Source organism: Phacochoerus africanus, chromosome 14, assembly GCF_016906955.1.
Source record: "Phacochoerus africanus isolate WHEZ1 chromosome 14, ROS_Pafr_v1, whole genome shotgun sequence".
Classification (NCBI taxonomy): Eukaryota; Metazoa; Chordata; class Mammalia; order Artiodactyla; family Suidae; genus Phacochoerus; species Phacochoerus africanus.
The window spans coordinates 55,658,945-55,685,963 of NC_062557.1; the positions used below are offsets into that span (position 1 = coordinate 55,658,945).

General features: G+C 45.0%; 1 protein-coding gene across 4 annotated transcripts in view; it reads left to right on the top strand.

Annotated features, from left to right (window-relative positions):
- The window catches only part of DNAH9 (dynein axonemal heavy chain 9), a 317,109-nt gene that overhangs the window by 183,322 nt on the left and 106,768 nt on the right, over positions 1 to 27,019 (top strand). For all 4 annotated transcript variants that reach the window (XM_047757317.1, XM_047757315.1, XM_047757318.1 and 1 more), the window contains exons 44-48: positions 3,780 to 3,942; positions 5,884 to 6,007; positions 20,283 to 20,425; positions 20,776 to 20,937; positions 21,118 to 21,351. In XM_047757317.1, the coding sequence (XP_047613273.1) occupies positions 3,780 to 3,942; positions 5,884 to 6,007; positions 20,283 to 20,425; positions 20,776 to 20,937; positions 21,118 to 21,351 (826 nt within the window). The remainder of the gene's footprint in view (positions 1 to 3,779; positions 3,943 to 5,883; positions 6,008 to 20,282; positions 20,426 to 20,775; positions 20,938 to 21,117; positions 21,352 to 27,019) is intronic.

Here is a 27,019-nt window from a genome sequence, read left to right on the forward strand (position 1 = left end):
TTCACTGACCTGGTGAGACGTCGGGGAGTATTTTCCCTCCTCTTTTAAGAGCTGCCAGAGCCTGTGTCACCGTCTTTGTCCTTTAGGGTCAGTTTAATTGGGGAGAATCGCAAGTGATTCAGTCAATGTGGTTTCCAACATGGTGATCAAACTAACACTGGTTTTAGGGGAAAAAAATGAGGGACTGAAAATGGGCTTTTCTCCTGAGGCTCCTAAACAGACTCTGAAAATAGTTTCCAAAAAGAAGTCCTTGCTGCATTAGCAACAGCAAAATAACAGGGGTAACGAGCTGCCTTGAGGGGGACCATTCTGAAGAATGGGGTTCACCCGGGTGTGTGAGTTCCTGTACGTCTGCTTTAAAGCAGCCACGCCCCACGACTTCCTTCTCCCCCCCGCCCGCCCCTCCCAGCCTGCCCGGGGCTCCAGCCGAGAGAGCAGAAGCCTTCCCCTCTGACCTCAGTCCAGTGAGCGGCACAGGCAGCTACGGCGTCGGCACCGCTGCACACAGCGCGGGGCAGAGGGCCTGGCTCACCTCAAGGAGGTCACACCTCCTGCCCCCACGGGCAGGAACCCTGGGGGCCGGCGAGTAGAGGTGCCTAAGGCTTATCCAGCATCTGGCTACTTGATCTCGCCCCTGGTTCTGTTGTGTGATTCCTCTGCCCCTTCCCCGGGCTTTGCTGTTCTCTCCTCCTGCTTCTTTCATGCCGAACCCAGTCACGGACTCTGGGTAGTGGTGACAGGCACCGGTTCTGAAGACAGAGCCAGGCCCAAGTCCAAATCCTGGTTCTGCCACCACTTGGCTGTGGTGCATTGCGAAGGACACATAGCTTCTCCTCTGGGAAACGAGGCTAGGAAGGCTGCGTGTCAAGGGCTTTGCATTTAATGAGCAGTCCATGGTGCCAGAGTCTTTGTCTTTGCGAGGTCATTTTCCTTCCCTCAAAGCACCATTTTGTTCTCCTGCTAACTTCCTTAACCGTTTCTGCAGATTCTCATCTGCTTTTTCCTGAGAGATTGACACTAGATCTTTCCCATGCTTTTGCATAATCTTCTCATCCATCCTTTTCTTTGTTTTTTCACCCCATGTATATTTTTCTGCCTCCTTTTTCTCGTAGAATCACTTCACATTTCCATCTGAAAAAGGAACTTCAGATGTACTTCTCTTGTGCCCCTTCTTTTGAACATCTCATCGGTTCTCTTGTGTGTGTGTGTGTGTGTGTGTAGTCTTCAATAAGCCAGCTTCCTCCAGCTGTGCTGTGGTACATCTTCAGCTTTTGTTTTTAATCTCCTAGAAACTCAGTAATGGGCTTCACTTAGACTGCCTTGGTTTTCTGGCCCAGGAATCCTTTAGAATATTGATCTTCTTTTTAAATTTTGTCATTTAAATGCAGAGTCCTTTGCCCTCGTCAGAGGTTGTTAATGAATCCCCAGCTGGAGTCCAATGCTGACAGTTGCAGACTTAACCGTTCTTCTTTGGAAACTTCTTCACTAATGATGCGTTCCCATTTAGATACTGAATAGCGTGGGCCATGCTAAGCTGAGCTCAGGCCTCACAGAATAGAGCTGGGTGTCGTGCGGCCCACGGAACCCACTTGGACGTCTCCCCATGCCTGCTTCTCTCCTCCATTAATTCATTCCTGCCCCCCTTTTTTTGAATCCGAAGAGAGGCCTGGCTGTCTTAGCACCGCAATTTGTCTCTGTTTCACTCTCGCCAGGCACCATCTAACAGAGACACAAAGCAGATGACTCCGTGTGCCTGCCTCTCCCCAGATGTGATGCTGAGTATAAGGTCTGGGGTCCTCTGCTTAAATTTAAGCAAAATTTCTTGAATACTGTCAGTGTGCTTGCTCTATAGAGAAAACCAGATGAATATACACACTCTGCAGATGCCTAGAAAGGATGGCTTAATAAGGGAGATAGGGAAGTGGAGATCTGTCTGATATAAGACTGCATCACAATGAAAAAGTTGTAAATGAAAAGTGAAATCATAAAAAGAATTAAAAGTAGGCCAGTAAATAACTCCTGAACATTTAGGGGAATAAAATGTAATAACTTAAATTTGGTGGCACACGAGCCCCCCACAGTGGCTTCATCATCACATTGTGTGTCCTCAGATACATGGGTCGACCGTTCTAATTCAGCCAACACAGTCTAACACCGCTTCATCCTCCAGTATAAGAGAGCCAACTTCTGATCAGTTCCACATAAGAAGAGGACAAACTGGTGCCACCATCTGGGGAGGGGGGTGTAGTTTTTCAGCATGTGCCAAAAGCCATGAAAATGGGCATCCTGGGGACCTATCCTGTGGACGCAATTAGAGATGTAAACTCAGAATGTTTCTGTGGCATTGTCGATAGCTAGACAATGTTGGAAACAACCTAAATGTCCAAGAGTAGGCAGTTACAGACACGGAACTTACTCGGTGCAGCGGGATATTTTCCCGCCACCCACAGCATGCTTTAGCGGATTACTCAGTGGCGTGTGGAAATAACCAAAGTATACTGCTGAGTGCAAAAGGAGCTTCAGGAGTCCTCTTGTGGTGCACCTGGTTAAGGATCCAGTATTGGCACTGCTGCAGCTGGGGTCACAGCTGTGGCGCGGGGTCAGGCCCTGGCTCTTGAGCTTCCACATTCCATAGGCGCAGCCAAAAAAAAAAAAAAAAGGAATTAAAGGGGAAAAAAAGTGGTTTCAAAACCCTATGTTCAGTATGTCATGGGACCCATTTTTGAAAATATTCAGGATTGAGTTTTCAGATGTAATAATGTATATACACATAAATATATACTAATATAGTCAGATACTGGAACAAATCCAGAAGGACTGTAATTATTGTCAATAGTGTTTATTGCTAGATAGTAGAATTGTTTTTTCTGTATTGTGTGCGTTTTGTGATGACTAGTTACTGTTTTTAAGGTGAAAAAAAGGAAATAGGAGTTACGTGTAGAAAGACGGTAGGTGCCTGCCGGGAGCCGTGTACGTAGTGCTGAGGGGAGGAAGAGCGAGGATGGGGGTGGACCCTGGAGGAGAGGCTGCGAACAGCCTGGTGGAAGAGCGGCCTCGGAGGAAGGCCTGGAGGGGGCAGGCTCCCCGGTTCCTCTGGACGGCAGGCACGCTCTAAGCCCAGGGCCTGGGAGTATTTCCCCCTTGTTGGGGCGGGAAGCTGGGTACTGAGAAGCTACAAAGTGAAGAATCCAGAAGCCAGGGAGGCAGGTGTCTTGCGGGGTGACAGTGAGAGTCCGCAGCTATTCGTCACAAGGGCATCAACGCCCAGGGAGGACGCGAGGGGGAGAGAGAAGAGCTCCATCAGGGCCGTTGTTCTGCTGACTTTAGTTTTGCTCCTTCTTTCCTGTTCTGCTCCTGCTCGTCCTCTCGTCTTCCCTCAATTTGTTTTTGTTTTTAATTGTATGCTTTCTACTTTTCTCTGTTTCCTGCCTCCCTTTCCTGCCTAAAAGCAGAAATAGGTGAGGCAGAGTGAGGTCGGGGCAGGTCAGGGTTGGCTGGGGAGGAGCCCGAGGGTAAGCCTGGGCCTTCCCGTCACCGTCGCATGCCCCCCTGACCCTGGCCGGCTGCCGGGCTCCTCCTCCGCCACTGCTCCACCAGAGGCTTTGGCTTAAAGCAGAGCAAGGCAACTTGAATCCACTCGGGCAAGAGGTGAGGCCAGGTTTGGGGACAGTTTAACTCCATTTCCCCACAGCTCAGCCCCTGATGTGCCTGCAAGGAGGGTTCCAGTTCTCACCAGAGGGAAGTCTGATCAAAGCCCCGTGCCTCTGCTTCCCCTCTAGCTGCCACATCAATCGCATCTTGGAGTCCCCTCGGGGCAATGCTCTGCTGGTTGGTGTCGGGGGGAGCGGCAAGCAGAGCTTGACACGACTTGCAGCTTTCATCGGCTCCATGGACGTATTCCAGATCACGCTGCGGAAAGGCTACCAGATCCCTGACTTCAAGGTAGGAGGGCCGGGGGGCTGCATGGAGGAGACCCAGCCTCTCCCCAGCTGCCCACAACTCCCAGTTACCCTCCTTAGCTCTTTGTGTCGTCCCCCCCCCCCCCGCCGCCGCCGCCCAGACCTGCCCCTTAATTGTCCATCTTCTTAGACTCCCCCGCTGGTGATGGGAGGGTCCCTTTCTCATTAGATCCTTGAGAACGCGGCCTTCCCAAGGTCTGCATTCCCGAGAACTCAGCTGCTTTAGTTGCACCTGTGGAGCCTTAGTCTCTGCCCAAATCAGAAGCACACCTACACCAAATTCAGCGCACAGCTCTCCAGCAGCCCTGGCACACAGGAGGAATTCTGACAGTTTGCCCGTTTCATAAGAAATTCATATTTTAAAAGATGAGTTAGTAACCACCAGCTGCTAGGATCTTCAGTGACATTTCCAGGTTGGAGACTTTAGGCACTTGGGAGCCACAGTGCACACCCTGGAAAGTGGAGAAAGGCATTCCATAACAACCTTCGGAGGCCACTTTGCCCATCCCTCTCCCTCTGCTCCATGGCCACAACAGCGGCCTGGAGGGGAGTCATGATGTAATTTCCATCCAGAGGCTGCTCTTGCTGTCCCTGGGAGAATTCCAGCCAGCACTGAGCCAGACCTGCCCACCCCTCTCCATCATCTCAACTGCTGCTGATGCTCACTGCAGCTCTGACTCCCAGCTCAGCCTCTCGCCATTGCCTGCCTCTCAGGTCACACTCTGGGTTCATACCAGGTCAGTCTGGAGTGCTTCCAAAAAAGACAAGACAAGATGGCGCTCATGAGAATTATGCCTTTACAGAATGATCTAAGACAGAGCTTCTCAACCTTGGCTGTTCACTGGAATCCTCTTCAAGTAATACTGATGTCGGCATCCCACCTCTCAGAAATCCTGAATTAACGAGTCTGGGGTTGGGGAGCAGCTAGGTATCAGGACATTTGAAAGCAGCCCCCAGGTAATTATAAAGAGAGCTGAGAAACACTGTCTTAGGTAATCCTGTAAATGCTGAAAACCATTGATCTAAAAGAAGTCTGTTAACTTCAAAAAGGAATTTTTTGGACAAGAAGGAAGCTCGGCTGTTAGGAAATGTATGAGGCTGACCAAAAATGAACTTTGAATCGCATGAGCGAGTGAGACGAGTAAGATGAAGGAGGGCGTGATGGCTGCGCTTTGGGAAGGGGGTACATCGAAAGAACCAAGAGTGACCAAGCTGGGCAAGGTCAGGGCTTGGCATCCTAGCACCCAAACGTCATCTACCTCCAGTTTGGAACAGATGAATTTCCTGCCATATGGTGGTGCTTGTGTGTGTGTGTGTTCCCCAATATGTTTTTTACAACACAAGTCTTTTGCTGGAGCTACTCATGAGGTCACAGGGCTGCTACCACAGGAGAGGCTCATCCCCCAGGCCAGGAACCCCAAGGATATAACTCTGTCAAGACCAAGAGCCGTCACTTGCCTCCTGGGGCGGGTCATTCCCTCGTGTGATGAGGTAAGTAACACAGATGAACCGGAGACCAGCTCTGTCCTTTGGGGAGCTGTTACCTGTTTGAGAAAAGCAGGAGCTCTAGAAGCTAATTCAGGATTGTGTGACTTGAAGGTCAGCACCGTGAAATTGTACTTCTCCAGCGCTCTTGGCATTGAGGCCTGGGACTGAGGCCTGTGTTCCCACCCTGAGTGCAGGCTAGCGCTCCGCCCTCCCTCCCCTCACACGGGAAAATGGTCTCATTGCTGAGGAGTGCAAGGGGGTCTCTTATCAAGAAGGCCCTCTCCTCAGAGATCTTTCTCTGTTTGTTGTTGTTGTTGTTTGACTTGGCCCGCCCATGACGTAGAGAAGTTCCCCGGCCAGAGATCAAACCCATGCCACGGCCGCGACCCAAGCTGCGACAGTAACTCCTCAGAGACCTCTGATGTTGTTTCTCTAGGCGGACCTGGCCAGCTTGTGCCTGAAAGCCGGGGCAAAGAGTCTCAGCACCGTGTTTCTCATGACGGACGCCCACGTGGCTGATGAGAAGTTCCTTGTGCTCGTCAATGACCTCTTGGCATCTGGTAAGAGACTCCTGGCACTTGAATGTCTCTAATAAATTCCTGCTGGAGTTGGAGTCATTCCAAGGTAGAGACTTGGTTCAAGGTCAGAAGAGCAAGGTCCTAGAAATGAGGGAGAGGAGTTCCCATCAGTGGGGCAGGGGGAACGAACCCAACTGGTATCCATGATGATGCGGGGCCGGTGGGGGGGGGGGTGGCGTTCCATCCCTGGCTTCACTCAGGGGGTGGGGGATCCAGCATGGCCGTGAGCTATGATGTAGGTTGCAGATGCAGCTCGGATCCCACCCTGCTGTGGCTGTGGCCTAGGCCAGCAATTGTAGCTCCAGTCTGACACCTAGTCGGGAACTTCCATATGCTGCGAGTGCCTGCCCCAAAAAGCAAAAAAAAAAAAAAAAAAAAGAGGAAGAACTGACAACAAGGTCCTTTCTAGGATTGCCGCTAGGCCTGCTGTCTTTTATTCTCCTTCCTTTTCGAAAACAGACAGTAATCATGGGACTTTCTTAGTGGGACTAGATATGAAAACAGGAAAAAGAGCAGGTTAGGGCCTGTTGACCTGCTGAGTCCGGAGAGAAGGTGCCGTTCCCTCCCCACACCCGAGACAGAAAGAAACTAGAATGTGTGCAGCACTTCAGGTCTGTCAGGCCTTAGCAGCAAGATGCACACAGAGAACCTGCAGACGCAAAACTTACACAATAGGGCAAGATTAAGTTGCCAATCTAATTAATCAAGGATTCAGAACTTAATGGAAGCAAAGTAGAAGCAGGAACAAATGTAAAATGTTTTTCTTAGATTAGAAAGAATTTGACAATGCCTGTGACATTATCAGTGCAAGATAGGACTGCAGCAGGAAGTTCAATTCTTTTTTTTTTTTTCAGTTCTTACTACATTTTTTATTAAAGTGTAATTGATTTACAATGTTGTACCAAATGAAAGTTCCATTCTTGATATTTTGCTGTCCTTATTTATTAGGCATTCAGAACTTACATCAACCATTCTAGAAAAAAGTTTATGTATACATATATATGTATATGCATGTATATATATAAATACATATAAGATATACATAAATACATATACTCCAGAAGATAAGTTCCTAAGGCTCAAAGATAAGACAATATAATATATACCTATATAAATTACACGTTTTCAGAAGTTTGGAGTGCGTGTATGTACTTATATTTATAGTAAATAAAAGGAGAATATGATTTCTTGACTCTTAATCCAAATTTAGCATCCACAAAACTACCTCTTCATCTGGATTAATAAAACAGTCAGTGCACAGATGTTCTGAACAAAATTTCTGCCTCCAGATTTCCAGCATTTCAGAAAGCTCCTTCTTCACAGTCCACCTCTCTGACTAAATACTTTTTACTTTATCAAGTCTAAGGACCAGGATCACACTACATGTCTCCATAGCCTATTCCATGTCATATAATATATTTCAGGATGGCTCCTTCCACACAATCCCTAGGAACTTCACTGCTTCAGAGTTGCTTCAGATTCTGTGCTCTGGTACCCCAGGCAGTTTTACAATCACTTCCATGAAGAGCCACTGCTCCCTGGTCCAGACGTGCACCAGCAGTCTCTGCGAGCCGCCATTGGCCTCTTTCTGAGGAGGACTAGAGTTCAAGTTTCCTTACTGTGCTGGCTCCAACCATGCCGCTGCTTCCACCCCCTCATCGCTTTCCCATCCTGCCCTATGTAAGCTCATTTTATATCCAGGAGTTCTCCTGCTAACTCTCAGACCTTTTCTCCTCCGATCTTATACAGTGTCTTTCTCTCTCTCTCTCTCTCTCTTTTTTTTTTTTTTTGTCTTTTTACCATTTCTTGGGCCACTCCCGCTAGGGGTCTAATCAGAGCTGTAGCCGCCGGCCTACGCAAGAGCCACAGCAACACGGGGATCCGAGCCAAGTCTGCGACCTACATCACAGCTCACGGCAATGCCACATCCTTAACCCACTGAGCAGGGGCAGGGATTGAACCCGCAACCTCATGGTTCCTAGTTGGATTCGTTAACCACTGCACCACGATGGGAACTCCCAGTGTCTTTCTCTTAAATACTGTCTCTGTAACATCCCTCTACCTTCCACAAGAGTATTTCACCTACGACACTGCCTCAACTCTTTATTGTTTTACCAAAAAATGAGAGACAGATCCAACTGCCCTCCTGCCGTGAAGCTGTGCCCTACAGTCTAATTTCTAAAACAATCAAAAAAGGTAGAATTGTGCTTCCAATGACTTAAAGCTTTGCAGATGCCAGGCATGTTGCCAGCCTCACTCTGGATCTCATTTGGCTCCAATCCAGCCAGGTCACCTTCTCTAAAATAATGTCTGAGACACAGAAGATGTTACACTTTACCAATTGAAATTTTATTCCTCAATTAAGTATTTTTAATTCTTCATTTAGAAGACAACTTTTTTCAAGTTCAAATGAATTTCTGAAGCCCTGCCCAGTGAAAACTTAATGCAATCAACTTGCTCCAAAGTCATGGAATTTCAAGTCTTCTATACAAACCAGGATTTATGTACACATGATAAAGTGGAGATACAATTACTTTTCTAGTCTTCCTCCCTTTTTTCTTAACCATTTTGACAGGGGGAATTGAGCATGTCTGAATTCTAATTTTCCCTGTCAGATCATTTCTGGCTAGAAATTAACAGACTGCTGGTTCAGGCAGAGCTACAGAGATTCCTCAGAACCTCTCTCTCCCCTTAGTTTTTCAGTTTTGTGGGGTTGTGCAGTCACTCCATTCTTGGGTAATACAGTAATAACTAGGAAAACTATACATTGGGCCCATTAGCTCATCCCTCTCTAGTATCTACAAATCCTGTTAGGTTAGCAGTAAAGACACAGTGAATGAATCCCTCTGATTCAACCTTCTCCCCAAAACATCTTTGTTATGGTCTAATGCTCTCACACCATAGGCTCCCAGGCTTCCTCCCATGCTTCTTTAGTTCAGTGTTTCATTTTCTGACACCCTTTTCAAAATCAAACTGTGCTGGTAATTCAGCACAGAAATCCCACTTCTGACACTACCGCCAAAATTTCGGAACCCATCATTATGCCATTTGCACCTCAGGTTGGTTACAGACTGATAGTAAGAAATCCAAAGTTAAAAATTAAATTAAATTTCCAATTCAATTAACAAAAGCTACATAATGGTGTAAGAAGCAGGGTGGCCACCCAGATCAGAATGAATGAAGCATATCTTTTGGTCACTCTCTTTGGCTGCCAGAGCCCTTAAGGGGTGTCATGAAGCTGCTGGTGAAACTATGCATGACATGTTGGCCCTTGCTGAATCTGAAGAGTTCAATCCTTGATATGTCCGTGTAGCCCTGTGTAATAATTCCTGAAGAATGTACATTGGCCATCAAACCCAGTTATTGAAACAATTCTTTAAAAAATTTGTTGTTTCTTGATCCCTGAACCAAAATCAGCATAAGCAAGGCCCTGTCCTAATCTAAAGGGAGAAAATAAAATTTTTTCCTGACTTTGTGTTTCAGCACATCTGCATCCAGGTTTCCAGCATTCCAGAAAGCCCATGTTACTGCAATCCAGCTAAGCAGGTCTAGTCTTCTCCATGTCTGCTGTCCTTTCCTCTCCTTACTCTGCCAGATTTCATACTTCATTTCACTTGGAGATCTGATACTGGGATTTCCCTTTTGCCTTTCCAAAGGCTTAACTGTTCACTCCAAAATTAATATTTCTCTTCCCTGGCCCAGACTAGATCACTTTGCATCTATTTCTATATTCAGAGCCATTCATTAAGCTTCCATGTTCCAGGCATAAGGTGCTGTGCTCAACACGAGTATCATGCAGCCTCCGTGTGGTCTATTGGAATAGCCGATTGAGTCCCCTCTCTTGTAAAGTCATATGCGTCTTCACCTCTGAAGCAGACTGTCCTTTTTATACTTGGGCCAAATCTCCTCTTGGTATATAGAACTGAAAAAGATCACCTCATCTTCCAGGTGCTTTAGGATGTGATCCAGAACTGACGTGTTAGTGGTCTGCACACATCCCATGAGACTGTGGAGTCTGGAAATATTTGTAAAAGTCTTGGCATTGAATTGTTCTTCTCCCATGAGCACCTGGAACTGGATTTCCTAATGGGCCATCTGTGCTTTACACAAGTTGTATTCTAGCCCAATTTCCCTGAAAGGGAGAAGAAAAAAAAAAAGTGTGCGGCAAAAGAGAGGCCGTCAAGCATATACCAGGTCTCCTAAGCATACTTTGTGGTCTCAGTGGCTCTGTTCACCAGATGTGTTCCCTAACCATAGACCATGGAAATTTAAACCAGCCCCTGACTGGTTCCAACTGCAAACAGAAATGCCCAAAGGGTAATGCAAAAAGATGCTTGAGCGATCAGGTTTCTTTTCTTCGTATGGTACTAAATTCTCATACAAATTGAGACGATGTCTCTGTGCGTTCTCCTGCATTGCTAATCTCTCCCTCGAGACCTGTATCCAAAAGCTAAAGTTGCCACCAGTTTTACCCCTTAACTATTATCTCCTCTGTGGTGGCTACCACTGATCTTTTCTTTTCTTTTCTTTTCTTTTTTTTTTTTGATTCAACAAACGCAGATACTTCTTAACTCATCTCTTGACCTCTCAGGGAATCCCCCTCTCCAATCCATTCTCCTCACTGCTTCCAAAAGGGTCTGCCTAAACTTTCATTCCTTCATTGGTTCCTAATTGAACACAGGATAAGCTCTTTTGTACAGGGAAAAGAAAGGAAAAAAAAAAACTGCCTTTGACCTGTTTCTTCCTGTCTTTACTGGGTCATCTTCCCCATTATGATCGAGTGAGGCCAGTGTCCTTGAGATAACGCCTTGTACTGTTTGCCGACTGCTCACCTTCTTCCTTTTGAACCTCATGCCCTTCTCCTTATTTGTCTGGATTAACCTTTACCCAGTCTTCGAACTTACAGGACTTACCTTGGGTGTCATCTCTCTGGGAAATCTTTGCTAATCCACTGTCACCTGGGGAGGAATGAGGCGCATTCCTCTGTTTCTCTCGCACTCCTCGTGGTTGCACCCACTGCCACTGGATTAAGACGGCATTATTGGCTTATGAAAGGAAAAGACCATATGGCCTGTTTTTTGTTAATTGTTTTAATGAAATAATCCAGTGATACAAAAGATAAGGATTAAACACCTCCTACCCAGCTTAGGAAATAAAACAACCCTGATATAATTACCACCTTCCATAAAGACTGTGTTGCTTATTGTCATTATATCATCAGCACCAAATGCATCTCCTGGCCCATAATTAGCTTTCAGGGGTATTTGTTGAGCTAAGGTGTGTAATATCACGAGAACGATGTGCCGTCTTACAGATGAGATGTTCCTCTGGGACACGTGCTTTGAGGAAGTTTCCAGCCATGCAGAGAAAGGGTCAGGAGTGCTGAGATCACCACCACACTCCCTGCCTGTTCTCCCTGGAGACCACGGAAGTGTTTGTGAAAAATGTTACTCCTAGGTGGGATCAAAGCCCATAAGCCAGTGTGAAGCTTAACTGGTTCTTGGAGAAGAACCCTCAGCTTCACCCTTTTGATCGCCAAGCTCCAGCCAACTGAACCATCTTAAACCATCAGCGTCTCCGCCCCGAAAAGCAGCGGTGGCCTCTGAGAGCCCCCCGACTTCACAGAGGAGATGACGATTAGTCTGCCTTGCAAACTATCAGGACATGCTACTGACTGCATGAAGCCTTTCCGCACTCGGAGGCAGAAATTGGGTTTCCCAACTTTAGGTCTCAGGAGGAAACTTTTCAAATATTTAAATAGCCTCTGCCTCTGTTCACTCGCAAAATCCCCTCTGGCAGTTCACTCTCCTGCTTTCAGCATGGCTACCTACATCGCACGATAAGTGACAGCAGTGTTGTCAGGAGAAATTGGAGGAACAAACCTGAAAATGCAAACTTTGCTCCCAATTCAGAGGTGCTCCATTCCATCTGGTGATCTTTTTAAAGATTCTTGGGACTCGTGTGACAAATACCACCATCGTAAGAATATGAAAAAAGGCTGTAAAAGGCCTGGGTATCGTCACTATCTGGGCACTTAAAGGTATCACAGAAACCAAAGTCAGCTCACTTTTTCTTTCTTTTTTTTTTATTATTATAGTTGATGTATAATGTTCCTTCAGTTTCTGTTGTACACCAACGTGATCCAGTCATACATGTATGTACATTCTTTTTTTTTTTCATACTATCTTCCATCGTGTTCTAACCCAAGAGAGTGGACCTGGTTGCCTATGCTGTACAGGAGGGCTCCATTGCTGATCCATTCCAGATGTAGTAGTTTGCATCTACTAACCGAAAACTCCCCATCCACACCCTCTGGCAACCACAAGTCTCCTCTCCATGTCCATGATCTGTTTCTGTTTTGTAGATAGGATCGTTTGTGCCATGTTTTAGATTCCACATTTAAGTGATACCATATAGTATTTGTCTTTCTATTTCTGACTTACTTCACTTGGTGCGAGAATCTCTAGTTGTATCTACATTGCTGTAGATGGCATCACTTTGTCAGTTTTATGGCTGAATAGCAGTCCTTGTATATATGTACCGCGTCTTCTTCCTCCATTCAGCTTCGATGGACGTTTAGGTTGTCTCCACATCTTGGCTGTTGTGAATCGTGCTGTGATGAACATAGGGGTGCATGTATCTTCTTGAATGAATGTTTTGTCCAGATATATGCCTTGGAGTGGGATTGCTGGATCATATGTAGTTCTCTGTGTAGTTTTCTGAGGTACCTCCATACTGTTTTCCATAGTGCTTGTACCAATTTACATGCCCACCAATAGTGAAGGACAAAAATGGCCATCATTAACAAGTCAACAAATAACAAATAACAAATGCTGGAGAGGGTGTGGAGCACACTTTTTCTGTAAAGGGTCAGAAGGTAGCTTTGCAGGCCATACAGTCTCTGTTACAACTACTCAGCTCTTACACTGTATTGGGAAAATAGCCATGGGCAATATCTAAATGAATGAGTGTGGCTGCGCCCAATAAAACTTTATTTATAGACAATAACATTTGAATGTCATGTAATTTTTACATGTCATTAAATATTATGATTTTAGTTTTTTCCACCATTAAAAGTTGCGAAGACCGTGTTCAGCTTGCAGGTGGACGCAGAGGGCCAGATTTGGCCTAGATCATAATTTGCCTTCTCAATATCCAGCATGTTACACATAAAACACTAAAGGACACAAATCCTACCTATTTCAAGTAATATAGAAAGGGTGAAGAATGTAGACTCTCTCATTAGAAATATTCTAAGACCAAAGGGGGTACCAGTTCTCACTGGAGGGCTCTACCATAGAGATGAGAAAATGCAGATTATCTGACAGATGATGGAGAAAGGAAATCGGACACTACAGGCAGTCAGCTCCATAAGAACGAGTATGGCTCACATCAGTTCCATTTGAATATTTCTCTCTAAAACTTTCCTGAACTCCTGAACTCCCAGCACATGCTAAATATCATTTCATTTTTCCAGCAGTTTCCTCTGACCTCTGTTTTTATCAAATAAGGCTGAAATGGGTTATTCCATTAGTAAGACCTTGATTTTGACAAGTTATAGCACCCAGTGTTTTATATGCATGCTATGGAATATCTTAAAGCATGCATATAATATCTTAAAGCATGGAAATTAAATCACGTTTGTCCAATTAAGGGAAGAAAGGAAATGATTGTTTTCATGATAATGCATTTTTTTTTCATTTTGACCACTTAATTGATTAAGTTTAATTAGTATAAAACTCTTACCCAACTCCTGGCTGCATTAGTGTTGTCAAACTCTGGACGTCAGACGTTTGTTGGAAAGTTGGCATGGATTTTCTCCAGATACCGAAGTTCAAGGAACTGCAGCGGCTTCGTTGGTAGGGTCGTAATTCCCATCCCTCAGATCAGTACAGTACAGTACCCACTTGCCAAGCCACCCATCTTGGAGGACCTCAGCCGAGTAAAGGTACCTTCCGTCTCTAACATTTCTGTGATGCTATTTCATTTCTGCGTTGGTTATGGAGGAAACAAGAAACCCGTGGGTGCAGAGACTTCAGAGGAGAGCTGTATATGATTTCGGGTCCACATAGCTTCAGTACCTACCTAAAACCTTGTTCTGAAAATAGGAAAGAGCTTTTCTGATAGCCACAGAATATCCTGGAGTGAAGCACATTTATCTTTACCTCCCGGCCAATGTTTCCAAATACTTCCTTCTTTCTTACCTCCTTCAAGCTCATTTCTCTCATGGAGAAAACCTCATGTAATTCAGTATCAGCCTCACAACTACCTTTAAACACCCAATCTGTCTCCATTTCTCTGTGGTTGTCTCCTCTCCTCCAATTCTCTGGTCCTCCTTTCCAAGGCCGACTCTTCCCTGTGAGCTTGGAGCCCATCATCGCCTCGTTCTTAATTCAGACTTTAGCTATTCTATCCCGTCTTTCAATTTCTGACCCTCCCTCACAGTCTTCACAGTCTCGTCACCCATATTTACTTTTTCCCTTTATGTTTTTCTGTATCTTTTTAAAAAATATGCTGGGATACAAAAAGCAATTAAAAAAACACCCATGCAGTTACAAACAAATGTTGCAAAATAGAAACTTCTGGCGTGCCTGCACAACAGTTTCTTTACCCCAGGTGCCCCAAACTGCATTACTAAATCGTCTAGTATATGCTCTTCGACCTTCCCCAAAAAAGTCAGTTGTCCTCCAGAGTGTTTGTACAGATTTACTCTCTGCATGAATACCTCTTTCCTCCTAACCTCTCCAACATTTGGTTTGATTTCATTTTTGCGAATGGGTGTGAAATGGCATCTCATTTTTGTCCTTTTCCTTCTTAACTTGTGACACTGGAGTGTCTTTTCAAGTGTTGATTGGCTATTCATCTTACGTTAATTGCCTTCTAATATAGTTTGCCCTTTTGTTCTTTGGTTCTTTCTTCTTATGGATTTGTGAGAGTTATTTGTATCTTCTGGATCTGACCCTTTGTTCATTATATGGGTTGTAAATGTCTGTTTGAAGTCCATATCTGACTTTTGTCATGCTGATTTAGTTTAAACGTTGCAAAACGTAGTCTTTTTATGTTTTGTGTTTTTTGTGCTTTGTTTCAGAAATTGTGTCCTATCCAACACCATAAAAATAATCTTTTGTCTTTTATCCTTAAACTACTGCTGTTTTGTATTCATGTTCTTAATCCACCTGGAATGTATTTTTTGTGTACTATTCTAGTTTTTTTTTTTTGGCCAGGCCCATGGCGTGGGCAAGTTCCCGGGCCAGGGATCAAACCTGAGCCACATGGAGTTCCTATCGTGGCTCAGTGGTTAGTGAACCCGACTAGCATCTATGAGGACGAAGGTTCGATCCCTGGCCTTGCTCCGTGGATTAAGGATGCGGCGTTGCCGTGAGCTGTGGTGCAGGTCGCAGACGTGGCTTGGATCCCCCGTTGCTGTAGCTCTGGTGAAGGCCGGCGGCTACAGTTCTGATTGGACCCTTAACCTGGGAACCTCCATATGCCATGGGTGTGGCCCTAAAAGACCAAAAAACAAACAAACAAACAAAACCTTGAGCCACAGCTGAGACCCTAGCCACAGCAGTGACAATACCAGAGCCTTAACCACCGGGCCGGAGAACTCCTACTTTTATTCTTTGATATTAGTATTGAATTATCCTAACATCACTTATTGATTTGTCCATCCCTTGTCAATACACTAATTTTTAATATGAATTTCCTGTTATATCTTGGTCTGTTTCTAGGTGTTTCACTCACTGTTCTATTTGTTTGCCCAAGTTCCAATTTTGCACTGTTTTAACTAGCATAGCTTGATAAGGAGATGATTTCTGATAGGACAAATCCCTCCTTCCTGTTCTTTGCAATTATTGTAGCCATTCTTTACCGTTTGCTCTTCCATATAAATTTTAGGATATGATTGTCAGAATTAAAAAAAAAAATTGGATTTTTTTTTTTTTTTTGGTGGGGGGAATTGCATCTTTGTGATACTGATAATACTGAGTCATCGACCCATGGACACAATATTTCCCTCCATTTATTTTGTGTTTTATTTATGACCTTCAGTAGTACATTATCATTTTTATATCAAGGTCTTACACATTTTTAATATACTTATTACTGCCTGTCTTGTAGTTTTTGATTGTATTCTAAAATAACTTTTTTCCTTTAGGGCCACAGATGCAGCATATGGAAGTTCCCAGGCTAGGGGTCGAATCAGAGCTGTAGCTGCCAGCCTACACCACAGCCACAGCAACGCCAGATCCAAGCTCATCTGTGACCTACACCACAGCTCACAGCAATGCTGGATCCTTAACCCACTGAGCGGGGCCAGGGATCAAACCCTCATCCTCATGGATACTAGTCGGGTTCATTTCTGCTGAGCCACAGTGGGAACTACCTGAAGAACTTTTAAAATAACCTTATTTTTGGCCGAAGTACAGAAGTGTCATTTTATTTCCAATATTGATTTTGTATCTGCAAGCTTGTTGTTTAACATACTTGTGAGTTCTTATTGTTTATGTGTATATTCTCTTAGATTTTCTATGTGGAAAATTAGATTTTGACAATAATAGCTTTCTTTTCTTTTTTTTGTCTTTTTTTTTTTTGCCTTTTCCAGGGCCGCTTCCGTGGCACATGAAGATTCCCAGGCTAGGGGTCTAATCAGAGCCGTAGCCACCGGCCTGCACCAGAGCCACAGCAACGCGGGATCTGAGTTGCATCTGCAACCTACACCACAGCTCACGGCAATGCCGGATCCTTAACCTACTGAGCAACGCCAGGGATCGAACCCGAAACTTTATGGTTCCTAGTCGGATTCGTTAACCACTGCGCCACGACGGGAACTCCTATTTTCTTACCTATCCATATAAACTTTATTTCTTTTCCTTGACATTTAGCACAGTCTAGGACCCTCTGTTTAATGCTGAAAAGAAAACATTAACAGGAGTCATTGCCTTGTCTTGTCCCTGATTCGAAAGAGTATATTTTAGTATTTCACCAGTAGATACATATGATGTTTGCTTTTGGTCTCCAGTAGATATCTGTTATCTGGTGAAGAGAAATCTCATTTATTTCTAGTTTGCTAACCAACTAAATTTTCAGAAATTTTGTGCAACTACTTGATGGTCATATTGTTTTACTTTTTAAAATCTATGAATGTAGTGAATGATTCTCATAGATTTTTCTAATATTTAACCATCCTTGCATTTCTAGGATAAACTCTAATTGGTCATCATATATTTATTTTTATACATTTAGTTTGGATTTTGAAAAAAAAAATCCATTATATACTGCCTCATTAATATACTAGTTTATCTAACTTTCAAAATTTTACTAGTCTGGTAAAAAAACAACAATTAGGCATAGCTTTAGAGTACAATTCTGGAGTTCTCTTGCAGCACAGCAGGTTAAGGATCCAGTGTTGTCACTGCAGTGGCTCAGCTCAATATCTGGTCTGGGAACTTCGATATGCTATGGGCACCGCAAAACAAAACAAAACAAAAACACTTCTTTTACATGAGTGAAGTTGAGTTTCTCTTCCAGCGTTTGCCAATCTGATTTACACAAATAAAAAAGTAAGTAGGAGTTCCCGTCGTGGCTCAGTGGTTAATGAATTCGACTAGGAACCATGAGGTTGCTGGTTCGATCCCTGGCGTCACTCAGTGGGTTAAGGATCTGGCGTTTCTGTGAGCTGTGGTGTAGGTCACAGACGTGGCTCGGATCCTCCGTTGCTGTGGTTCTGGTGTAGGCTGGCGGCTATAGCTTTGATTAGACCCCTAGCCTGGGAACCTCCATATGCCGTGGGTACGGCCCTGGAAAAAGACAAAAAAAAGACACCCCCCCCCAAAAAAGTAAGTAAACATAGTTTTGATGTACATTTCTGTTATTGCAAGTGAGGTAAAGCATTTGTTCTTCGTTTAGGAAGCAGATGTATTTCCTGTACTGTGAATTCCCTTTTCATATCCTTCACCCCATCTTACTATTGAATTATTAACCTTTTCCTTTTTTGCAGTTTATTTACATATTAAGATTAGCCACTTAACTATAATCTAAGTTAAGCATGTATTTTCTTCCTGCCTTCCCTTCCCCTCCCTTTTGTGTGTGTGTGAGAACATTTTTGTTCTACTCTCTTTATAGTCACCATGTTATAGTTTAGACCCTCAGACCTTATTCATCTTATAAGTGTGAATCTTTCTACCAACCTCTCCCTATTTCTTCCACCCCTCAGCTTTGCTTCTATGAGTTAGACTATTTTTTTAAGATTCCATATATAGGTGATACCATGCAATATTTGTTTTTGTCTAGCTTGTCTCACTTAGTATAATCTCTCTAGGTTCATCTATGTTGTTGCAAATGACAAGATTTTCTTACTTTTCAAGGCTGTATACTATTCCATATTTTCTTGATCCACTAATACATTAATCAACACTTAGGTTGTTTTCAAGCCTTGACTATTGTGAATAATGCTGCAATGAACATGGGAGGGCAGTTATTGCTTCAAGACAATGGCTTTGTTTACTTCAGATCTATTCCCCAAGTGGGATTGCTGAATCATATGGCAGTTCTACTTTTAACCTCTTGAGGGACCTCCATACTGTCTTCCATATTGACTGTACCCGTTTACACTCCTGTGAAGAGTGTACAAGTGTTCCCCTCTCTCTACATCCTCTCCAATGCTTATGATCTCTGTCTTTTTGATAACAGACATCCTAAAAGGTATGAGGTGATATTTCTTTGTGGTATTGATGTGCAGTTTCCTGATAATTAGTGACGTCGAGCACCTTTTCCTGTATCTGCTGGCCATTTGTGTGTCTTCTTTGAAAAATACGTATTTTCATACTCAGTTATCTGGGTTTAGTTGTTATACTTTGCCTTTGATGTTTTCACCATGCAAGTGTTTATGTTTTTGTATAAAATGTATATTTATATTTTCTATAAAATTTATCAGTTTATACATATCAAATTTACCTATATTTTAGAAATATTAATTTTCAGCTATAATCATAAAGTCCTTCTCCACTAGAGGTTTTAAAGGTATTAAAGATATTTCCTGCATTTTTCTGTCATTTTTATATTTACATCATTTGAAATTTATCCTACTGTATGATGAATATAAAGATCCAATCATAATTTTTATTTAGATCCAGTTTTTCTTTTTCTTTTCTTTTCTTTCTTTCTTTTTTTTTTTTAAGGGTCACACCTGTGGCATATGAGGTTCCCTGGCTAGGGGTCAAATCAGAGCAGCAGCTGCTGGCCTATGCCAGAGCCAGAGCCAGAGCCATAGCAACACCAGACCCAAGACACATCTGCAGTCTACACCACAGCTCATGGCAACACTGGATGCTTAAACTACTGAGCAAGGCCAGGGATCAAACCCACATCCTCATGGATACTAGTCAGGTTCATTGCCACTGAACCACACGGGAACTCCAGATCCCAATTTTTCTAATACCATGTATGGAATAGTCCACACTTTCCCCATTCTTTTTTTTTTTTTTTTTGTCTTTTTGCCATTTCTTGGGCCGCTTCCGCAGCATATGGAGGTTCCCAGACTAGGGGTCTAATCGGAGCTGCAGCTGCCAGCCTACAACAGAGCCACAGCAATGCAGGATCCAAGCTTCATCCGCAAGCTACATCACAGCTCACAGCAACGCCGGATCGTTAACCCACTGAGCAAGGCCAGGGATCGAACCCGCAACCTCATGGTTCCTAGTCGGATTCCTTAACCACTGCGCCACGACGGGAACTCCTCCCCATTCTTTTAAGATGTAATACTTATCATATACCAAATTCCATGAAGCCATCCATGCTCTTTCCTTTTCTTCTCTGATAGAAGGTGATAGCTCATTCTTCTTAAATATATGGACTTCTCAGTATGTTTCTCTTGGCCCTTCCACCCATGCCCTCATAGCTATTTTACATCTACTTTATTTTTCTTACTAAATATTAAGCTCCTCAGGAGCACAATTTTTACTAACAGTAGTCAAGAAATAAATTCTGTAAGCAAAAGAAGAAATGACAACTCAAAGTGCTTGTGCTGCCAACTGCTGACCCAGGACAAGAGGGCGCCATACACCCCGTTCCAGCCCTTAAAGCGTCATTGCCCAGCCCCGGGTTTGGAGTAGATGTGATGTCTGTCCAGTAGCATGAGAGGTGGAACACAGCCTAAAAAACAAAGGGCCCGCGTGCCAAAGCTAGAGACCCACTCATGTTCAGCAGCACCGTCCGCAGAGCTCCTCAAGCTCCCCGTCTGTGCTCCACTTCTTCCCAGGAGAGATCCCGGATCTCTACTCTGATGATGAGGTCGAAAACATCGTAAGCAACGTGAGGAACCAAGTCAAGAGCCACGGGCTGGTTGACACCCGAGAGAACTGCTGGAAGTTCTTCATAGATCGGGTCCGACGAAAACTGAAGGTACAAGGATTTGCTGCCCAGGGTTGGCAGGGCCAGAGGTGGTTCTTGGGAGCCTCTCCTGATGCTGTGGGCACAGCTGTCCTTACCCATGGTCTTGGGAGTGGGTGGAGGGTGCAGTGCCTTTCTGGGCCTGCGCTCCTCTGCAAGGATGGCTTCATGGGCGGTGGCCTCCCTCCTGCAGGCCGGGTTCCTGATTCCTTGCTGAGAAAGGCTGCCTGGCATTTAGAGTCCGCTTGTCTCCGCTGATAAGCGTCCCAGATCCCTGGGAAGGAGAGAGTCCAAGGGCAGGTGTGCCGCTCTGAAAGTGCTTCTCTGACAGGCCTTGGTTCCCCCGCCCTCTGCCTTCTCAGGTGACTCTCTGTTTCTCCCCGGTGGGGAGCAAGCTGAGGGTCCGCAGCAGGAGGTTCCCTGCCATCGTGAACTGCACGGCCATCGACTGGTTCCACGAGTGGCCGCAGCAGGCCCTGGAGTCCGTCAGCCTCCGCTTCCTGCAGAACACGGAGGGCATCGAGGTGAGAGGGAAAAGGAGACGGCGTACCCCGCCAGAGCCCCTCCACCCCGGGGGACAGGGAACTCCACGGCGGGCATTTCCGTTTGGCGGAGCAGCTTTCCACGTGCTGACCGGGTAGGCAGTTCCCCCCAGTCTTCGCGGCGGCCGCAAGGACCTCCTCTTTCCTGCTCTTTGATTTCAGCCCGCTGTCAAGCCGTCCATTAGCAAGTTCATGGCTTTCGTCCACACAAGTGTCAATCAAACCTCCCAGTCCTATCTGAGCAACGAGCAGCGCTACAACTACACGACCCCCAAGTCGTTCCTGGAGTTCATCCGACTCTACCAGGGCCTGCTGCGCAGGAACGGAGAGGAGCTCACGGCCAAGATCCAGCGGCTGGAGAACGGACTGCTGAAGCTCCACAGCACCTCCGCCCAGGTGAGCCACGTCCTTGGGTCCCTCCCGCCTCTGGGGTGGAGGGGGTGGGGGCGGCCCCTTTGCCGAGGCCTCCAGGATCGCAGTCACTGCCTGAGAACCACGCACGGTTCCCCCGAGGCCCGGGTAACGTAGAGCAGTGCGAGGAGTCCAGGCTGCCCCCGCACCACTCCCCGTCATGGGCAAGCCCGGGCTGTGCTCGCCAGCGGAAGTGCACAGCCTCAGCTTCAGTTTGGGCAGCTCCCTCTCAGTGACAGGAATCCCTCTGAAGAACTTCTGTCTTCCTCTTTTCACCTCATCCTTTTCTTCTGCTCTCTTTTCTTCTCCACCCCACAGTCCTTTCATCTTCAAAACCCAAAGAGATGAGTGGTTGGAAGAAATGGTTGAGAGGTGAACGCCAATTTTTTCTTGTTTCTTGGGTTTTCTGACGTTATCTGTCAAAGAGCCACTGGAACCTAATTTCTTAAATCCTGTCTCATGTCGTGCATTGCCTCACACGTGCCTAAGTGGTTGTCCATCGGGAGAAGGCCCCTGTCCTCCCCTCCTTGTGTTATGCTTCTACTTACTCTTCCAAGTGTTTCAGTTAACATACTCTTTCCTTGACAACTGGGGGCAACTCAAGCCCTTTTGCTGCCCCTGCTCATGCGCATCAAATATTGCTGGTTCCTTGATGGCTTCTTTTTGTGTTCTGTTTATCCCCAGCAGAGCTGGCCTCTCATTAAGGTAGTGGAATGGCATACATTTGCACAATTAAGCTAAAATTGTAATCAATTTAATTCTTGGACGTCACATGTTCCTGTAGATTTCTGAAGCCTTTCATTTCCTATGATTTTCTCAGAACTTTGCCTTTGGAAGAGCTTTGTTGAACTTCCTCCTTCCGACTTGCCCTTTCTTCCCACTTCAGTCTCTTGATTCGAGGATGTAATATAGCTAAAGGATTTCCTTTCGTTTAGTGGGCTGCAGGGAGCCCTTGCAATCTATACACATGGAATTTCTTCTGCTCGGGAAATTTTTCTTCTGTTTTCGGGTTTTGCCCATCTGGTCAGGTCTCTCCTCCCGGAGCAACGAGGAGCTGGACGGGTCCTTGCCCCCATATCCATTACCTTCTCTCTCATTACCTCCATCCCTTGGGCCTTTTTCTCTGCATTTTAGGAGAGCTTTTCAAGTTTATCTGCAACAGTACTAATCTAATCATGGGCAATATCGCTTCTGCTTCTTATGCTTCCAAGGAAGACTTGAATTACACTATTACATTTTCAAAATCCCAACAGCCCTTCCCCGTCTCAGCCTTTTCCCTTTCCAACATTGCTTTTTTTATCTCAGCCTGTTTTTCTGCAACTGTATCACAGAAATCATTCTACCAATGATGCCAAGCAGCTTTCTGGATTTTTTTTTTTTTTTTCTAGATCCAGTAATGGTTCATTTTTAGAGCTGTGTTGTTCCTCTAGATGCTGTTCCTTTCCTTGTTCTGTCTTTATATAAAGACCTTTTTTTTTTCTTGGTTTACTTCCATGCGTGGTGAGATGTATTCAGACTTAATGTTTGTCAACAAAAGGCACGTGACCATTATCTGGATGCTCCTCTTTTTCCATTAGTTTTATGACCAAAACCCCTCCTTAGAGCTCCAGTTCAGGGTAGGTTGAGGTACACAGATCCGAGTCGGGGTCCTAGCAGCTTACCCGGTCGACACCTTTGTTGGAGAAACATAGGACCTTCTTTCCCCAATCCCTTTATTGTTCTCTCTGAACTTCCAGAAAACAGCATGAGCCAGAATCCCAGGATGCAGTACTACCAGGTTGTTTTTTACCATCTCTCACCTCTTCTTCTTCCTTGCTCGCACTAATCTACAGTGTCCTCAGAACATTCTGTATCCCCACCAGCCCCCATTCTACCTTCTGCATGTTTATCTTCTGGGAATTGCTGACCAGTCTGCGTAGAGGACAGCTGCCGGGGAGCAAGCAGTGCAGCAGGGCTCTGACAGTCACAGAGCAGCTCCCGGTGTTCTGTCTTGTACAAACCTTGGGTCTCTGAGCAGTGAAGGAAGTCTGTTTTCCTGCTTCAGGCAGTCTCTGCCCCACTAGGAGAAAAGCCTGGCGACTCCGTTAGGTGACTCCAGCTCTATCTGCATCTAGTCAGTGGAGAACCCTGCCAGGTACTGGCTTCGGTTTCAGTCTTCTCCTTTCTTTACCTCAGTGAATAATACTTCCGTCCACCCGGCTACCTATCCCAGAAATGGCGGCGTTATTTTAGACTCCTCCCCTTCCCTCCCTTCCCCCATTTAAGCGTTAACAAATTCTACGAGTTTTCAAATATCTCTCAAATGTACTCCTCTTGCTGCGTCTGCCACTTCAGACACTTCGTACTTGGATTATCTCAATACAGTGAACCCCCAAGTCTCGCCCCCATCCCAAGCCTGCTTTACCCACAGCCTCTCACGTCACCCATCAGACTAAAATCCTTGAGGTCCTCTTTGATTCTTCTCCTGCCTCTCTTTCTCTCTCAACTTACACCCCGTCCATCAGAAAACCACTGCTGGCTCTGACCTCAACCATGCCCCAATCCCATCTCTTTGCACCGCCTACGCTGCTGCTACCCTGAGCCACTGACATCTTTTACCTGAGTAGCTACAGCGCCCTTCTAACTAGTGTGTCTGCTTCTCCTTTTGCCCCTGTATAGTCTGTCATCAACCGAGTAGCCAGAGTGATCAACGTAAAACATCAATCATGTCACTTTTTGCTCAAAACCCTGAGATGGCCCTCTCTCCCAGATTGCCATGGCTTCCAAAGCTTCTGCTCACCCTGCCCTGTCGGCTCTCAGGCTTCATCTCCTACTACCCCATCCCCGTGGCATTCCTCCTGAACCTCCTGCTTCTTTGCTCTTTCCTCAGACACATCGGGCCTTTGCATTGGCTGTTCCCCCTCCCTGAGAGGTTCTTCCCTCTAACACCCCCATGGCTCACACCCTCATCTCCCTCAATTCTTTGTTCCGATGGCCCACCGTCTCAGTGAAGCCCACCCGATGACCCCGTTTTAAGCCACAACCCCACGCCACCCCTGATCCCTCTGTTCTGCTCTGCTCTACCTTTCGCGCATAGGGTTTAACCCCTCCTAACACGTTATATAATTTACGTATTCATTATAGTTATCTCTTATAATGTATTCATTACATTGATCGCCATCTGTTGGGTGCAAGCTCTCTAAGAACAGGAATCCTTGTCTCTTTTGCTTGCCAATGTTTCCCAAGTGCCTAAAACAGTGACTAGACAGAGCAGTCACTCATTGAATATTTGCTGAATGAATGAATGAAAGACATTCTACCTGGTCTCCCCAACTGTGTTCTGGCAGCTCTCTAGACCAGCAGTATCCAATAGATATATCCTACGAGTCATAGGTGCAAATTTAAATTTTCTAGAGGCTGCATCAAAAAAAGTAAAAGAAGGCATGGTTCCCTTGGTGGCACAGTGGGTTAAGGATCTGGCATTGTCCCTGCTGTAGCTCAGATCACAGCTGTGGTGTGGGTCCAACCCCTGGGGCCCCAGAGCTTCTGTATGCTGCAAGTCCCCCCCCCAAAAAAAAAACAAAAGAAAGAAGAAAAGTAAAAGTAGCTAATTTTATTTGTCATATATTTGTAGTGTATAGTTTTATACATTTTAATAACACTTTATTTAGCCCCAAATATTCAAAATATTATCATTTTAGCATGTAATCAGCGTGGAAAAGTTATTAACAAATATTTTCCCTTTTTCTTCCTGCAAGGGTTCCAAACTTCCTGTGTATGGCTTTACTCGCAGCACATCTCAGTTGGGACCAGCCGCCTTTTAATTGCTTCCAGTCTAGAGAGCTGCCAGAATACAGCCAGGGAGACTAAGGGCTACATTCTCAGCCATGTTTGAAGTGCTCATTAAGCGCTGGCTGGCCATGGCCAAACTAGAAGCACAGCTCCAGACCAACCTCTCTCCTGCTCTTAGAGCCGTCTTTGTTCGAACCATACGTCTGAGTATTCTCTTCAGTCAGCCTTAATGATCTAGGCACTGCAGTTCAGAGTCTCTGAACTTTTCTAGAACTTTTAAACTTGTATCCTTGAATATAGCTCCACGGTCGTCTTCCTCTTCTCTACATCTCTGTGCCCTGAAGTCCAGCAATACTTACTACTTGAAGTTCCCCCAGAAACTCCACAAGTCAATGGTATCTGGGGTGCCTAACTCTGATATAAACCCTTCATCTGAAATTATCCCTTTGGTAGAAAAGGACTGACGTACATCAGCATAAACTACTGACGACCCGAATCCCACAGTATCCTTCCACCCAATGATGACAGCTTTTGGCGTGTGCACCTGGGAGGAGTAGGCTAAATGGGTCTCACAGCTCAGGCTCAGGCAGACCCCACATTTATTTAGCAATAACAGTAGTACTGGAAGTAGTAATAATTATAATAATTAACAAGTGTATGGTATGCTAAAGTTTAATAAACTTTAGACTTACAATTTCATGCTTTGCCAGAATTGTAACTATGTTTTCCTGTAACTGAATTTAACTTAGCTCTGAATCCATCTTTTTTCATTTAAGAAAGCTTTTAATCTTGCATTGCCGGTCAACTCAGTCACGTCAGGTTCAACACTCAGTCTTTGGAGGGAAGTCAGTTCTTTCTCTTGACGCAGTCATGGACCCCACCCAGTCTGGGGTCCCACGTCGTTTCTCACTGACGTCCTTGCTTCTGTGTCTAACTCAGGTGTGTTCACGAGGAGAACCTGAAGACACGTTCGCAGAGGTCCTGCAGGCCACTGCCAGTCCCCACATGTAGGTTTTAATAGACAAATCTGTCCATCTGGAAACTTTTAAATTCAGGTTTCCTTGGAGTTTAAAATAATATCAGGCCACCAAAATCGCCGGAAGTTGCCAATTAATAATTTATGGTGATATATTTGTCAAGACCATCTTGGTTGCAAGTGAAAAAAAAAAAAACAAAACAAAAAAAAACCTAACTCTAACTCACCCAACAAAAACAAAAATAAAGAAAAGACGGAAAGTACAGGAGGGGAGGGGAGAAGAGGAAAGAAAATTTTGAGATTACATTATATATTTATCAGGACCCTTTGGAAAGCACCTAACCAAAATCCAACTAAAGTTGGTTTAGGCAAAACAACAAAACAAAATTTTTAAAAAGTCAGTGCATTCATACAACTGAAAAATGATGGATAGAGTTTAACTCGGAGAGCCTGGAACCAGATACTCCCTAGATGTCCCTGTTCAGATGGACAGCTTCCATGGTTCCGGAACCTCAGGCTGGTGTTCAGTCCGCTTTGCAACCCCAGTATAAAAAGACGTGCTTCTTTACCAGAGTTTTCAGCCGAGTTCCTGAATTAGCTCTGATTCATCTCTTTGGGTCATTGGTTTGCCTATAGCTGACCAACCTCTGTGACTTAAACACTCTCATTGGCCAGGCCCGGGTCCATGACAACGGCTGGGGGTCAGCCCCCCACCAAAATACAAGGCCTTACAAAGGAGAAGTCTCCAAAGGAAAATCGAAGTGTGTTACCAGAGCATAGTTGTTGCTGTTGTTATTTTATTAGACAGGTAAACATAACAGACGTCTGCTACAGATGGAAAACATCTCTATCTAAAAGAAAAGCCTGCTCGAAATGCGAATTTATGTCAGAAAGTATTGGGTGATT